We start from the raw sequence: 14,696 nt of genomic DNA on the forward strand, positions 1-14,696 counted from the left end.
CAGGGTAAGAGTAGTGAAGAAGTTGCCATATGCTGAGGCAGTGAAGAAAGTAGAGGAAGATGGGTCAAGGGGGGGGGAGTGGTGAGAGTAGTACCAGTACAGAGGGATGGGCCAACAAGTGATATATGTTTCAGTAAGATTGGATTTTTAGCATTTATAGCAATGGTTTTTAATTGTACTGCAGGGATGGAACATAAGTCGAAGAAAATTGAGGTTGTGGTGGCAGCTGCAGAGAGGTATTTGGGTGTGCGAGATTTGACATCAGAAGAGTTATAGGGAGTGTTAAGTGGTGATGTCCCATCATTTCAGGTTGAGGGCATGAGGTAGGAATGAATATATTTAGTAGGGTGGTGTTAATTATTAATCATATTTTTGAATTTGTGAGTGTAGTGTTAGATGTTAGGGTATTTCTTTATTTTATTTTTCTAGCAAAATATAAGGGAGTTGTACTCAAAAATGTATGCACGCACGACTGTAAGTCGCTTTGGATAAAAGCGTCTGCTAAATGGCATATTATTATTATTTATTATTACTCCAGTCTAGTAGGTGGCGGTAATGCAACAAATTGGATGCCAACCGCCGTTAAACCTCATCGAAGAAGAAGAAAAAGAAGAAGGGCTGTTGTTTAAACTGACGTCAAGGACAGGACAGTACAGTATGGTTTAGAAGCTGTGCTGACGTGCTCTTTTATTTTCTAACTAGGGTGAAAAACGCTGCCCTGTTTGACAGCAAGCTAGTTAACGGTATGCATAGTTGTTTAGGGTGCACGCGCTAGGCAACCTAAATGAGCACGACTCGAGGGTGTGTGCACTGTTAATTAGGTTCCAATTTCGACCAGTCTAGATTGAAGAGAAGACTTCAGCGCAGTGCTTGGTCATCACAACTTCAGCTTGAACATCCAGCGGAACGGAGAATGGACAGCTATCAGGCTAGCTAGGTGGCTATCCTTACTAGGACAACGACATTTAGGGAGGAAATGTGCTAGCTAGCTGGTAGCTATACATTTAATTGAACTTCTGATATATTTATTAGCTGTGCATTTCTGCTTCTCCTCGAGCTTTGTCATAAAGCTCGCGAATCTATCCAGAAACCACATTGTAGCTAACTAGCTATGTATATTATTGGTATTGATTTGGTTTATGTTATGGCGCATTTCTAGAAATTAGTCTCTTTTCGGGAAATGCAGCTAGCCAATCAGGGGGGCAGACGATTTATCTACGGGGAAAAAATGGATATATATCTGGTAAACGTTAATTTAGGTAGCTAATGGTTATTTGATATTCAGTCAAATTAGTTGTATATCTAACATAAGCTAGCACTGTCATAAACTGAATATTGTTGTTATGGCTGGCTAGTTTGCTTGCTAACTAAAGAAGTTGTTGGAAGAATTGAGGAGAGTCAATTTATCCGGTTTCCTCACATAATACAAAATATTAGCTAGCTAAGTAATTTATCCCTTCCGTCTAGGTTCGTGTGAGACGACGGTTTCCTGTTTTCCAGGTTGAATCGACAGTAACTGTTAACATCTGGATTAAGAACATACGTGAGGTGGAGAGATGCAGACTTTTTTGAAAGGCAGGAAAGTGGGCTACTGGCTCAGCGAGAAGAAGATGAAAAAGCTGAATTTTCAGGCCTTCGCTGATTTGTGCAGGTATGTGCTGAGAACAATGCAGCTACTGGTGGTTACATTTTCAGTCCACTGTACAGTAGTTACAGTCGTGAAGGCATACAGACAGCAATCTTGAAGAGATGCATTGTAGCGGTGTAGCTACAGCATGTAGCTATGAAACACATATCCAGTCTTGAAAATATAGTTAGATTATCATCTCTTTAACTGTGCCCAATGTCCACTCCATTTAATGACCGCAAGAACCAAGAATTGCATCAGTCTTTTCTTGTTTTAACTGATATATTTTGGAATACGCATTTTGAACATTAATTGAAGAGGATATGACACAAACTCTGTGGCCTGTAGGGATCACTTTGCTTGCTTACATTGTGTAGGCTAAGCCCCAGAGTCTGTGGTAGATGTCACACACATTCAAATAATGGAACCAATGTGAGCTCGAGCTCAATTTGCATCTATCATGTAACTGTTTCTGGGCCAAGTTCATTTCTCAATGTCTCTGAAGAGACAGCCTTTTATATATGAAACAGAATTACAGGGATTGACATCAAAAGGGTTTCACTATTGCCTGGGCCAGAACAGTTGTGCAAGTAGTTGAGCCTGTTCTGAGGTTTCATCATTGGGCACGTGATTTGTTGTTACTGACAATAACCAAAATGCTAATAATTCCATTAATCTGGTCTTTCTTGTTCCTCCACTGTGTAAAGTTGAAAATTTATAAATTTACATTGTCGGGCAAGTGATTATAATATTCTGGCAACCAAAAAATACTCCTGACTTGCCCAATGAGCAAGTGCCTTTCAGACCTTGATGTCAATCCCTGATTATTATTAAATTACTTCCCTTGATCTCTGGTTGTTCATTCTGGCCAACTGTGTGTGTGGCAGAATTGATGTTTGTGGTGTTGTGGTCTCCAGCCCCAGCCTTGTAAGGTGTAGACTTTCTCATTTAGTGATTGATTTACAGACTAAATAAGTGACAGTTGGATATGTTTTAGACTATGGTTATGACTCATTTTATTAATCCTGTGCTCTGTGACTTGTGGCCTTTTTAAGAAGCATATTTAAATTGGTCCTTTTCATGGTTTGTTCAGAGGCTCTCTCGTTAGAGATGTGGTCTCCATCCGCCTACCCTTTACTCTCCTGTCTCTTGAGTCCCCCTTGAAGCATAGTTAATTAGACCTCTGATTGGTCTCCTGTGACGTGAGAATTACAGAACTCAGCATCACGCAGAGAGAGTATGTGTGGGCACAGAGGAGTTTTGTGGCACTGTAGTGTGGAGGAGGCTCTCACCATTGTTACTGTTTGAGTCCTCAGTGAGAGAAATGTATGAATTTGCCTAGCTGTGTCTATGCCTTTTTAGTGAAATCATTAGACGACCAGAGTGGTTGTGGTGAATCTAGGCCTTAGTGTTACACCAGCAGATAGGGGGAGGAGCGATTAGTGTTTGTATTTATTATGGATCTCCATTCACTACTGCCAAGGCAGCAGCTACTCTTCCTGGGGTCCAGCAACATTAAGGCAGTTATACAATTTTAAAAACATTGCAATACATTCACAACAGATTTCACAACACATTGTGTGCCCTCAGGCCACTAATCTACTACCACACACGTGTGCGTGTGCGTGTGCGTGTGTGTGTGTAAGATGGGGGTATGTGGGTGCGGTTTGTGGCTCCAGGTGCCTCTTATAACATGGGTGTGTTAGGTTTGTGAAACCTGAGCAACTGGAATTTGGAAAAGTAAGAGGCTTTACTAAAGCACCTAGTAGGTGTGTGTGCGTATGTGCATGCGACGCGCTTGACTCTCGAGTAGAGGGAGATATTATCTCTTACCTTACTTTACATTGTGCCTTGCTGTATCAGTCTCCAGCAGAGTGAATGATTATATAAGGCGCTGTAAAGTGGGGCAGGGATTGCATTGGATTTCCTCAGCAGAACTGATGGTAAACCCTGCCTGCTGATGGACAAAGAGTGCTGTATTTGGTATCAACAAGCAGGGATGGGACCCACAACACTCAGGCAAACTGGCTTAATCAATCCTTTCTCTCTGTTGCTCTGACGCTGCCCGTGTTTTAGGAGTGTCTTACTCAAAGCCTATGTGAAAAACGCCTAAAGGGCAGACAATGTGAAATGACCAAAAACCATTTTGGAGCTCTAGGGGATTCAACTAGGGCAGGTCTCTCTCTCTCTCTGTAGGTTACGTAGGATATTTTTTCAGTGGATTCTCTCTGCTGATAGCAGTGGTGAGGGATTTTCACCTTGCCAAGGGAGCTGTTGACTCATAAAGCAACCTGATTGAGCCAGCACAGATTACGACAATGTAATCCTCCAAATATTTTTAATCTCTTCATAACCCTCCAACCAAATGACTCCCTCTGGAGGATGGCTCGGAATGTATATATAGGTTATAGGGTGGGGTGGGGATGGGCTGTTGTGTGTGTGTGTGTGGGGGGGGGTGGGTTTGGACTAGTTTGAACAATGAAATGTTCTGTGTCTTGCCTACTCTTGGAAAATATAGTTCAGGAATAGGGTTGGTCATTTGAAATGATTTCAGTATTTGAAAAATACCATGATATTTTTTCAGATATCCAGATAGTAGAAATACATGTTTTAAATGGAGACTTGCTTGTGCGACTCGGGAAAGCCTGTGCGCTGCTCTCTGACAGTCTGTGGCACGGAGAAAGGGACAGAAAGTAGCCAAACCGACTCGCACTAGTTAGATAGATAACCTATGGCAGCAACACGTTTGTCTATCATACCATCTGGTAGTGCCTGTCTTGACTGCATCAAATCGTTGTAAAGAAGCTAGCTAGCTACAGTAGTCGGCTAACTAGGTAGCTAAAGTAGCAAGGCTAATTGAGGCTATTTTGCTGCGCTCCCTGTCAAATGTCTACAACATCTCCATTCATATCAAACAACAGCCTACCTGTTGGTTGATCATTGTAGCCTACTCGTCATTTAGCCAACTTAATTCTGTAACTTTAATTCCATTTAGTATTGATTAGAAATCTCCCACTTCACTTGCTACACATGGAGTGTCTGACTGTAGCGCCGCTTTGATTGACCGACAATAACAAGGTACAGGTGTGAAACGGATGAGTCTTTTTTTATGTGGCACACTTGTAAAAATGGTCATTTAACTGTTTTATTAACATTTCAAATGTAATGGTCTATCCTTGTAGGCATGTCGCCTACATGTCGCATAGATCATTTGATTGAATTTTAGACTTTAAATGTTTTCGTTCATATGAATGCTCTCCGAGGTAATCAAATGCTAATGTCCGTTTGGATATTGGAATAACCGTGCCCATCCCTATTCAGGAGTGAGATTTTTTGCCAAGGTTTGTTTGGAGTGTGCATGGTGCCATTGGCCTAACATACACAGGCTTTGTGGTTGCTAGCTGTAGGTTCTATTGCTGTCAATAGCCTGAAGTATCGTTTCAGTTTTACGAAGATAAAATGTGTCCACTATAGTAGGACTTCCTGTCTGGTTTCATTGTATGGTCACTAGGGATGTAACGATTCACCAATAGGCATTAGTCCCCGGTTCAAATGTTTAAAATGAGAGTGCATCGGTCTGCAGGAGGCCAAACCGATCTAAATGAAACATGCATCGGTAAGAAAGCAGATTTCAAACATTAGGAATCACCGGTTCACTCAAATGTTTAATTAATTGTTCTGCCTTACTCCGAAAATACCTAATCTTGTGACAGTTGTCATCTCCTTCTGTATGAACTAAGCATGTCATTATGTTTACAGTCATCAGAAAGCCCGGTCTCATTGAGGCCGCTAATCACTATAAATACTCCAGCTCTGTGGAAGATGCCATCTCTCTTCCGTGTTTGCGTTTGGACCTCATGCTTTCATAATGGGGAAATATCTGATCTAGACAACCGCTCCCATAGAACCAGCAGGTTTCTACATGTCCCATCACTCTCACTGCCTTGACAGATTTCTAGGAAGCTGAACAGCTTCTATTGAAACAAATATCTTCAAGCATTCTGACATCGTGCCACTGAAAGTTCACTGTTTTTCCACATAGCCTAGCTTGGTGTTCATTCCCTCCCCCATGCATTGTTTTGTCTGTATGTTCAGATGATTAGGACTTGCATGTCCTCACTACTTGACAACCTTTAAGATTGTTTTGATCACTGTTTTTAATAGTACGGAAAACACCCCTTTAAAAAAATTTTTTAAAAAAAAACTTTCATATTTTTTTTTAGTCATTTAGCAGACGCTCTTATCCAGAGCGACTTACAGGAGCAATTAGGGTTAAGTGCCTTGCTCAAGGGCACATCGACAGATTTTTCACCTAGTTGGCTCGGGGATTAGAGCCAGCGACATTTCGGTTACTGGCACAACGCTCTTAACCACTTTACCTTTTAAGGCCTTTTCATACTGCATTGTTCTTAGCCCGGGGCTAGACTGGCCCTAGACTACATTTTACATTACATTTTAGTCATTTAGCAGACGCTCTTATCCAGAGTGCATACATTATTTTTTATACTGGCCCCCCGTGGGAATCGAACCCACAACCCTGGCGTTGCAAACACCATGCTCTACCAACTGAGCTACATCCCTGCCGGCCATTCCCTCCCCTACCCTGGACGACGCTGGGCCAATTGTGCGCCGCCCCATGGGTCTCCCGGTCGCGGCCGGCTATGACAGAGCCTGGATTCGAACCAGGATCTCTAGTGGCACAGTGACCACTGCGCCACTCGGGAGACTAAGCTTTAGCCCTGGGCTAAGGATCCACACTTGTATTCCAAAGCCCTGGGATAACGGACAAACACAACATGCGACTATCTCTGACACGCAGCCAATGTTATAAACAGTAATACATTTATTAACACATTATTTCATCTTGCTTCTGGCCTAGCATTTGACTTCCAACAGTGATGGTTTGTGTAAATTTTGCTGTCTTCCTGTCAGACATCGTAAACATTGTTTCACTTTTTAAATTCTATCACGCCCCCTGTACAACGAATGCTGTGAACGAATGGGACATCAACTTTTCTGATCCAGGCGAAATAATGTGACAAAATTACTGTCATAGATATATGCAATTAAATGTCAATAGAAATCTATGAAAACTGAGGAATATTGAGTGTTTGCTGCCATTCCAGCTGTAGAGTTTGTAGCTTTACTTTGCTAAGTGAGAAGACTTTAGCCAGCCTGCATAGCAACCATTTCTGTTAAGCATAGCAACCAATGTTTTTGCACGATGAAAGTATTTCGGTTTTTGGAAGGATTTAGTAGTATGAATTTACTTATCAAAATAACGCGCGGAACACATTACAGGCATTGAGCATATGTAAATTAAGTGGAAGTGCCACTTTTTGTGATTGGACAGTGAGCATTCTAGGCATTGTTCTTGACCCCGTTTCACACTGGCTATTTTGGCACCGTGTTTCTGGAGCTAACCGAAATGTCTGTGCTAACCCTGCTCCGGAGCAGGGCCAGCTAGCCCTGGGCTAAGGTTGGTGCTAGCCGACTTTAGAATGTGCACGTGTGAACACTAAGGAGGCTCTTAGCCCTGAGCTAAGGTGCAGTGTGAACGTGCCTTTTATACTACTTCTGTTTGTTTGGGCAGACTGGGGTGGATTTGAAAGACAGTCAAGTCCTTCAGTGGTCGTCGGAAAGCATTGTGATTTATTACGTTAGAGCAGCTGGAAGTCTCTTACACAAACGCTACTGAGGACTTCTCTCTTGTAGTGGTCTGTGCGTTGCCAAGCAACCGATTTTTACACAAAGCTCAATCTCGTGTCTTTGAAAAGTAAAGACATTCCCTGGCCCTGGACTCCCAGACTAAAGCAGTCAGAGCTTATTTAATTGAGCCTTAATGACCATATTTATGAATTCCTAGAACAAATTCACATTCTATTCTTGAATGTTATGCCACTGCGGTTTTCATTCCCAGAATTTCATAAGATTTATGTGTGTTTTGAATTTAAACAATGATGCCAAAGTCTGTTAGATTGAATTTTATCCAGTACATGCATAAGTGGAACAGTTAAGTATACCACTGTCAATATGTTTTATGTGAGACAGACTCCGGACCCTTAAAGTGGCGAGGTGCATGCACTATCTTGGTTTCTTTGCCAACCATCTCTCTGCCCTTCAAAACAGCAATAACCTTTGTAATGGTGTGTGAGATTCACCTTGTGATTGGGAGCCATTTGGGTTCACCACTACAGAGAGCTTGAATATACGCTGGCAAATGGTTGTCAATTTGTTTTAATGTCTGCAGATGTGTCAGGGTAATCTGTTGGAGTTAAGGCAGTGCTGTATCTCTTCCCCACCTCTACATTTTAGGATAATTGAATAATGAATGTATGTATTCTGATTGTTTTTTTTCTTCTCATCTGTCTTTCAGGAAAAGAGGAATAGAAGTGGTCCAGGTAAGTTCAATAAGACTATGAACCATTACCCAAAAACATTCATTTGTGCCTTTTTTAAGTTGAGATTTAAATGATTCTTGAACTCATTGGTTTCAACCAATGATTTCTATATAAACTAGATCAGGGGTTCCCAAACTTTTTCACTCGGGGGGGGCTCTTCCAGCATTGGGGAACAACCTGCGCCCCCCTGCGCGCCCGCGCCCCCCTGTGAGCCCGCGCCATGTCTATTTCTATGGGCACAAGCACTGTTCATGACACAAACTGTTCACACCCCTCTTGTTGGTGGAGAGAATTTTGCAGGTCTGAAGCATATTTCTTGCAATTCTACAGATTTTGTCATGCGGTTTTAACACGCTTGGAAAGCAGTTATCCAGAAAAGAATGCCAATGAATAGCCTATCCCTAGTTCCAATCTCTCTATGAACTTTGATCTATGTTTGAACACACTGTTTGGTTCTAGTTTGTTCCTGTTGCCTGACAGAGATCTGGTGTTTGTGTGCCCACTGTATGTCCATGCTTTAAAATTGAGTATTGTATTGAGCAACACCTGTCTAAAGCTGTTGAAATTCAGAGAATTAGTACATTATGTTACTTGGGTTTTAACTTTGAGGCAGAGAGTGCATGGTTCATATCACAAGGGTGGGAGGGAAGAAAGGAAGTACTGCGGGAAGAATAAGACTGATGAGCACCGTTAGCCCCCCCCCCATCCCCCTCGTCCACTCATCCATCCAGTAGCCTGGCCTGTCACAGGGTGGACGTTTCAGCTTCTTTAGGATATGGCACAGCCCTTCATGTCTCCCTACTCCCAGATATTCCACAGATATTCTATTGTAAACGGCCGGTGGTGGAAATGGTGTGCATATTTCCACCGTCTCCTCATAGACGCCTCATGTAGATGCTCCCCAGGCCCCTGTTCTGTATGTCTGTGAGGATGCAACATGAACACCACCAATAATGGGCTTCCTGCCTGGGGCATCACATCTCGGGTCATTTCAACAACCAAATGTCTGTATTCACATCGGGGAGGACATTATTTTTTGTCTTTCATTGAGAGAAACACTGACAGTTAATCAACCTTTTGTAATGTCCACGCAAATGTGCAGTGAGGAATGAAGGTTGTGTTGTATGAGTGTGTGTGTGTGTGTGTGTGTGTGTGTGTGTGTATGTGTCCCAGGGCTCTGAATAGCTCTCTGCAATCTGTTAGTTAACCCAAAAAGCTTGAGGAGGAAATCGAGAGCCATTTATTTCTCTGCCTCTCATGTTTGTGGTGCATTTCACTCTTTTTCTATGCAGTCTTATGTTCTTTCACTTTTTTTTCTTTCTTCTGGAGATATCTCCAGCAATCCCAGACAGGAAGATGTCCCGGGAATGGTCCCAAAGTAAGCAGTGCTTTGTTTCTCAGAGAGCTCTCATCCCTCCTGGAAGGCCAGCAGATCCTTACAGCCCAGAGCCTGTGGCACCCACACCCCTCTCCCAACCTTCCCCTCCTAACACACACACACACACACACAGGTCTATACAACCACCAGGGCTATATCTGGCCTCTCCCATGCTCAGACTTTTTGCTGTGCTGTCAATGCCAATTGGGAGAACACAATATGTAAGTTTTATTTTTGAGTCTGTGCTGGTGAGAGCTACCTGGAAGGTGAGCCCTGTGCCAGTCAGTGGCTCTTGTGGCACGGCGTCCTCGCATGGGAGACCATGGCATCCATTGACATGCTCTGGTGTTGGTACATTGTCCATGTATAAAGCTGTCACCCCCTATTATAAGGAGGGAGAGAGATTCTCTGTTGGGAGAGTGGGGCACAGAGGGTCATAAAGAGGTTCCCAAACAGTGTTTTCACATTATGTTTACAGGATAAAGAACACATTCCTCATATATTTAGCTAAATCCCCTGTTTTATAATGTGCTGTTTAATACCGACTTCTGATCCTGATATTTGCAAACATTTTAGGAACAGTTGGATGAGATGAACCCTTTCAAATGAAATGTGACACACTAGCCTAAGCCATGAGCCAGAGAAACATTACAATGTCCTCTTACAGGTCTGTGTGCTTCCCAGAGGAATCAGTAACATCCGTAGATATAAGGAATCAGTCACAATAGTGAGCCAGTCTGGTTATGATATGCCTATATGTTTTGATTGGGATGTTGTCTTCTAGACTATTTTGTAGAGTGTGTGTGTGTGGTGTTTGTGTGTGTGTTACTGTACAAGGACGACGCTATCTGTTACTATGTCTGTCTGGATGTGTGGTGAATCTAAGGAAGAGGCTGTGGTCTGATCAAGGTTAAAACCCACTCCACCACACACCTCCTGTTCCAGATCGGCTTCAGGCTCACAGCCTTCACTTATGTCCTTGTAGTCTTCAAGCTGACCCTGTTGATAACGTCTGAGTCTCTTCTGGTGGTAAACAAGGTCAATAATGGCAACCAAAATAATAATATTCTATACTCCATCATGCCTTGCATAAACATCTGCTAAGTTTACTTTCCTTTGAACAGGGCTTTTTGGTTCCCTTTGATGCAGTCTTGGTAACTTTTCATTTTCTGTTACCTAATTCATGGGACTTACCTCACTGATTTTAAATGCTGACAAAAAATGGCTAGAGAATATTGTTGCTGTATTTTAAGCAAAGGGAAGGAGTTTTGTTGCTGAGAACCTTTCTGGGGCCATGATAGACCATTTCCTCCCTAGGCCCACTAATCTCAATATCACTCATTTATTGGAGCAGAGCTTGCAATAAAGCAACATTTATGTCCCTGTTTTGAAAGTCAAAGTTCAGTAATGTCAATGACAGATGTAGGACTAGAGAGCATGGCAGCGGTTGTGACATCATGCTCTGTGAACAGACCTAAATCGGTCGGCCCTTAGGGAGCTCATTTCATATTTCCATTTCTAGTGTGGGAAAAACTTCAGCCTGTCTGGGGGGGGGAGAGGAGTCTGAGTAACAAAGATTCCTCGATCTTTATCCTTTTCATGTATCCACAATCCGTCCTTTCTTGCGCTCTCTCTCTCTCTCTCTCCCTCTTGTCGTCGTCCTCCCTCCATTCATGCTGATCATCCTCTAAGCGATTTCCACAACCTCATCAATATTGACCTGTTTGCCCTGAGCTTATGAGAGAGCAGCCGCCTCCTAGAGCTCCATACATTAGTCTGTCTGTCTATTATTCAGAGCTGATCAAATTAACCCACTAGACTTAGGGGAAGCCAATGTTATCTGCTATCAAGTGGAACTGATCAAGGGAAATGGCCATTGCTGTCCAGGAAATTGTAGTTACATTTTTATAATGCGTGCTAGGGAATTTCAAGTTAATTTCCTGGTTGTTACTGTATCTCTCCCACAGATCGTTTTTATTGAAGCCCATCGAGATTGATAATGCTCCTCTAGTCCATTGGGAGTAGCTACTAGCCAGAGGAATCCAAAATCTAATGGGAGAGATCTTTTCGATTTCATTTTGCAGCTTAATTCAGGGACTCCTGACTCAGGAGATTAAGCGACTGCATACTTGACGCAACCAGTTTAATACCTATTGCAGTGATTAAACAATACCTGTGGGGTTATTTGGAATACTGAGTCGGAGCGATTTTATTGATAATTTATATTGTAAAGTGTATCTTCAACCCACCCATTGGGTGTTTACTAGTGCTGAGCGATTTAACCAATTTATGATTATATATAAAATAAAAGATGGGGGGGGGGGGGGGGGGGTTATTAAACAACTAATTGACCGTCTGTTCAATTACTTGCATTCCATTTAGTTTAGTTTTTTTGTGTGAGCCCAATGCTCCATTTCTCTAGAGAGAAATCTAATAATTCACAAGAGAAATTAAGTCAAGAACTGTATGGGATGCTGAGCTGAAGGGAGTTGTAGTTTTCATTAAGCAAATATTCAACCTACACTGAACAAAAATATATAAACACAACATGTAAAGTGTTGGTCCCATGTTTCATGAGTTGAAATAAAAGATCCCAGAAACGTTCCATACGCACAAAAAGGTTATTGCTCTCAAATTTTGTGCACAAATTTGTTTACATCCTTGTTAGTGATTTATTAGTGAGCATTTCTCCTTTGCCAAGATAATCCATCCACCTGACAGGTGTGGCATATCAAGAAGCTGAATAAACAGCATGAAAATTACACAGATGCACCTTGTGCTGTGGACAATAAAAGGCGACTTTAAAATGTGCAGTTTTGTCACACAACACAATGCGACAAATGTCTCAAATTTTGAGGGAGCCAACTGCAAAAATGTCCACTAGAGCTGTTACCAGAGAATTTAATGTTCATTTCTCTACCATAAGCCACCTCCAACGTATTAGAGAATTTGGCAGTACGTCCAACCGGTCTCCCAACCACAGACCACGTGTTACCACGCCATCCCAGGACTTCCACATCCGGCTTCTTCACCTGCAGGATGGTCTGATTAGGGGTGGGAGGAGTATTTATGTCTGTAATAAAGCCCTTTTGTGGGGAAAAACTAATTCTGATTGGCTAGTCAATTGATTTTGTCAGATAGCTCTGCAGAAATGTATTCAGAATCCTTGACTTTTTCCACATTTTGTTACATTACAGCCTTCTTCTAAAATTGATTCAATTGTTTGTTTCCATCATCAATCTACACACAATACCCCATAATGACAAAGCAGGTTTTTAGACATATTTGCAAATGTAAAAAACAAACAAAAAAAACATCACATTTACGTAAGTATTCAGACCCTTTACTCAGAACTTTGTTGAAGCACCTTTGGCAGCGATTACAGCCTAAATTCTTCTTGGGGATGACGCTACAAGCTTGGCACACCTGTATTTGGGGAGTTTTCTCCCATTCTTCTCTGCAGAGCCTCTCAATCTCTGTCAGGTTGGATGGGGAGCGTCGCTGCACAGCTATTTTCTCTCCAGAGATGTTCGATCAGGTTCAAGTCCGGGCTCTGGCTGGGCCACTCAAGGACATTCAGAGACTTGTCCCGAAGCCACTCCTGCGTTGTCTTGGCTGTGTGCTTAGGGTCGTTGTCCTGTTGGAAGGTGAACCTTCGCACCAGTCTGAGGTCCTGAGCGCTCTGGAGCAGATTTTCATCAAGGATCTCTGTACTTTGCTCCGTTAATCTTTCCCTCGATCCTGACTAGTCTCCCATTCCCTGCCGGTGAAAAACATCCCCACAGCATGATACTGCCACCACCATGCTTCACCGTAGGGATGTTGCCAGGTTTCCTCCAGACGACGCTTGGCTTTCAGGCCAAAGAGTTCAATCTTGGTTTCATCAGACCAGAGAGTCTTGTTTCTCATGGTCTGAGTCCTTTAGGTGCGTTTTTGGCAAACTCCAAGCGGGCTGTCATGTGCCTTTTGTCACGAACCGGCTCAAGTTCGTAACAAAATGGAGACACGTGGAGACAAGGAGTACTCAAAGTATATATTTATTAATTAAAGTAAACTAACTGAAATAACAATGGGGTGTGTAATCAGTAATCAGTAGTGTAAGTGAGTGTTTGCTTGCATAAATGTAATATAGAAAAGTGTTGAAAAGTGCCAAAGCAAACAACCCAAAAAGGCCACAAAAATATCACAACCAAAATCAAAGTATCTGCCTGGAGAGAGTCTCCTTAATGAATGTGGAAGAGGTCCATTTATCCTGGGACACACCCGGCCCAGGTGTTTCCCATATATCTGACGACCCTCCAAACTCCGCCCACCGGCATCCTAATAAGGAAACAAGAGCAAAGAGAGAATACGGCAGACAGAGTGGGAGGGTCGTCACACCCCCCCCCCATAAGACCGGGGACCAACAAGGACCCCGGACCAACGTACCAGCCCCTGCGTCCCAAACCGACAATTTGTACATGTTCACCCCTCCACTTGCCCCACCCATCATCCTCCTCTCCAGACCTCAGCAACCTTTACACAGGAAGCAACCTTTAAGAGGAAAGAAAAACACAAGACTAGGAGGGGACAAACAGGAAAGATAGAACATGACAAAATCAAACACTGGTCGGTCACATCAATATTCATGAACAGGGCGCACTTCACCCTGCCCAACCACCTTTCCAAGGTATGTAACAGTCGCCTGAGCAAACTCACATTTAGCCAAATTTATCGTGAGACGACCCGCAGCCAGACGTTCGAACAAGGCTTGAATACGGGACAGATGTTCCTCCCAAGTATCTGCATATATCACTACATCGTCCAGATAAACAGCGCACCCGGCCAGACCAGAGACAACCCTGTTCATAAGTCGCTGAAAAGTTGCAGGCGCATTACGCAGCCCGAAACTCATAACCGAATACGAGTACAGACCAAAAGGTGTAATAAAGGCAGAGATTTCACGTGCCCTACTCGTCAGTGGCACCTGCCAATAGCCCTTTAACAGGTCAAATTTGCTCACAAACTTAGCTGCGCCGACTTGATCAACGCAGTCCTCCATCCGAGGAAGAGGAAATGAATCCGGCTTAGTGACATCGTTTACCTTACGGTAGTCCGTACAAAATCTGTTTGTTCCATCCGATTTACTGACCAAGATACAGGGAGAAGCCCAACTGGAGAAAGAAGGCTCTGCTATTTTACTCTCCAGCATGTACCTGACCTCAGCATCCAGACAACGCAGTTTCTCTGAAGAAACTCTATAGAACCGTTGACGAATGGGGTCAGCATCTCCAATGTCAATATCATGTTC

At 42.9% G+C, this 14,696-nt stretch overlaps 1 protein-coding gene across 4 annotated transcripts in view; it reads left to right on the top strand.

Moving 5' to 3' along the window:
* Nucleotides 1-591: 591 nt before the first annotated feature.
* LOC311145590 (inositol-tetrakisphosphate 1-kinase-like) overlaps nt 592-14,696 on the top strand; it is a 47,334-nt gene continuing 33,229 nt past the window's right edge. Inside the window, exons 1-3 of one of the 4 annotated variants that reach the window (XM_084181867.1) lie at nt 592-992; nt 1,468-1,651; nt 8,004-8,028. In XM_084181867.1, the coding sequence (XP_084037993.1) occupies nt 1,557-1,651; nt 8,004-8,028 (120 nt within the window). In that variant the 5' untranslated portion in view covers nt 592-992; nt 1,468-1,556. The remainder of the gene's footprint in view (nt 993-1,467; nt 1,652-8,003; nt 8,029-14,696) is intronic. The other 3 variants (XM_084181868.1, XM_084181870.1, XM_084181869.1) reach the window with 3 other exon arrangements.

Source organism: Coregonus lavaretus (assembly GCF_964263955.1).
Source record: "Coregonus lavaretus genome assembly, chromosome: 18".
Classification (NCBI taxonomy): Eukaryota; Metazoa; Chordata; class Actinopteri; order Salmoniformes; family Salmonidae; genus Coregonus; species Coregonus lavaretus.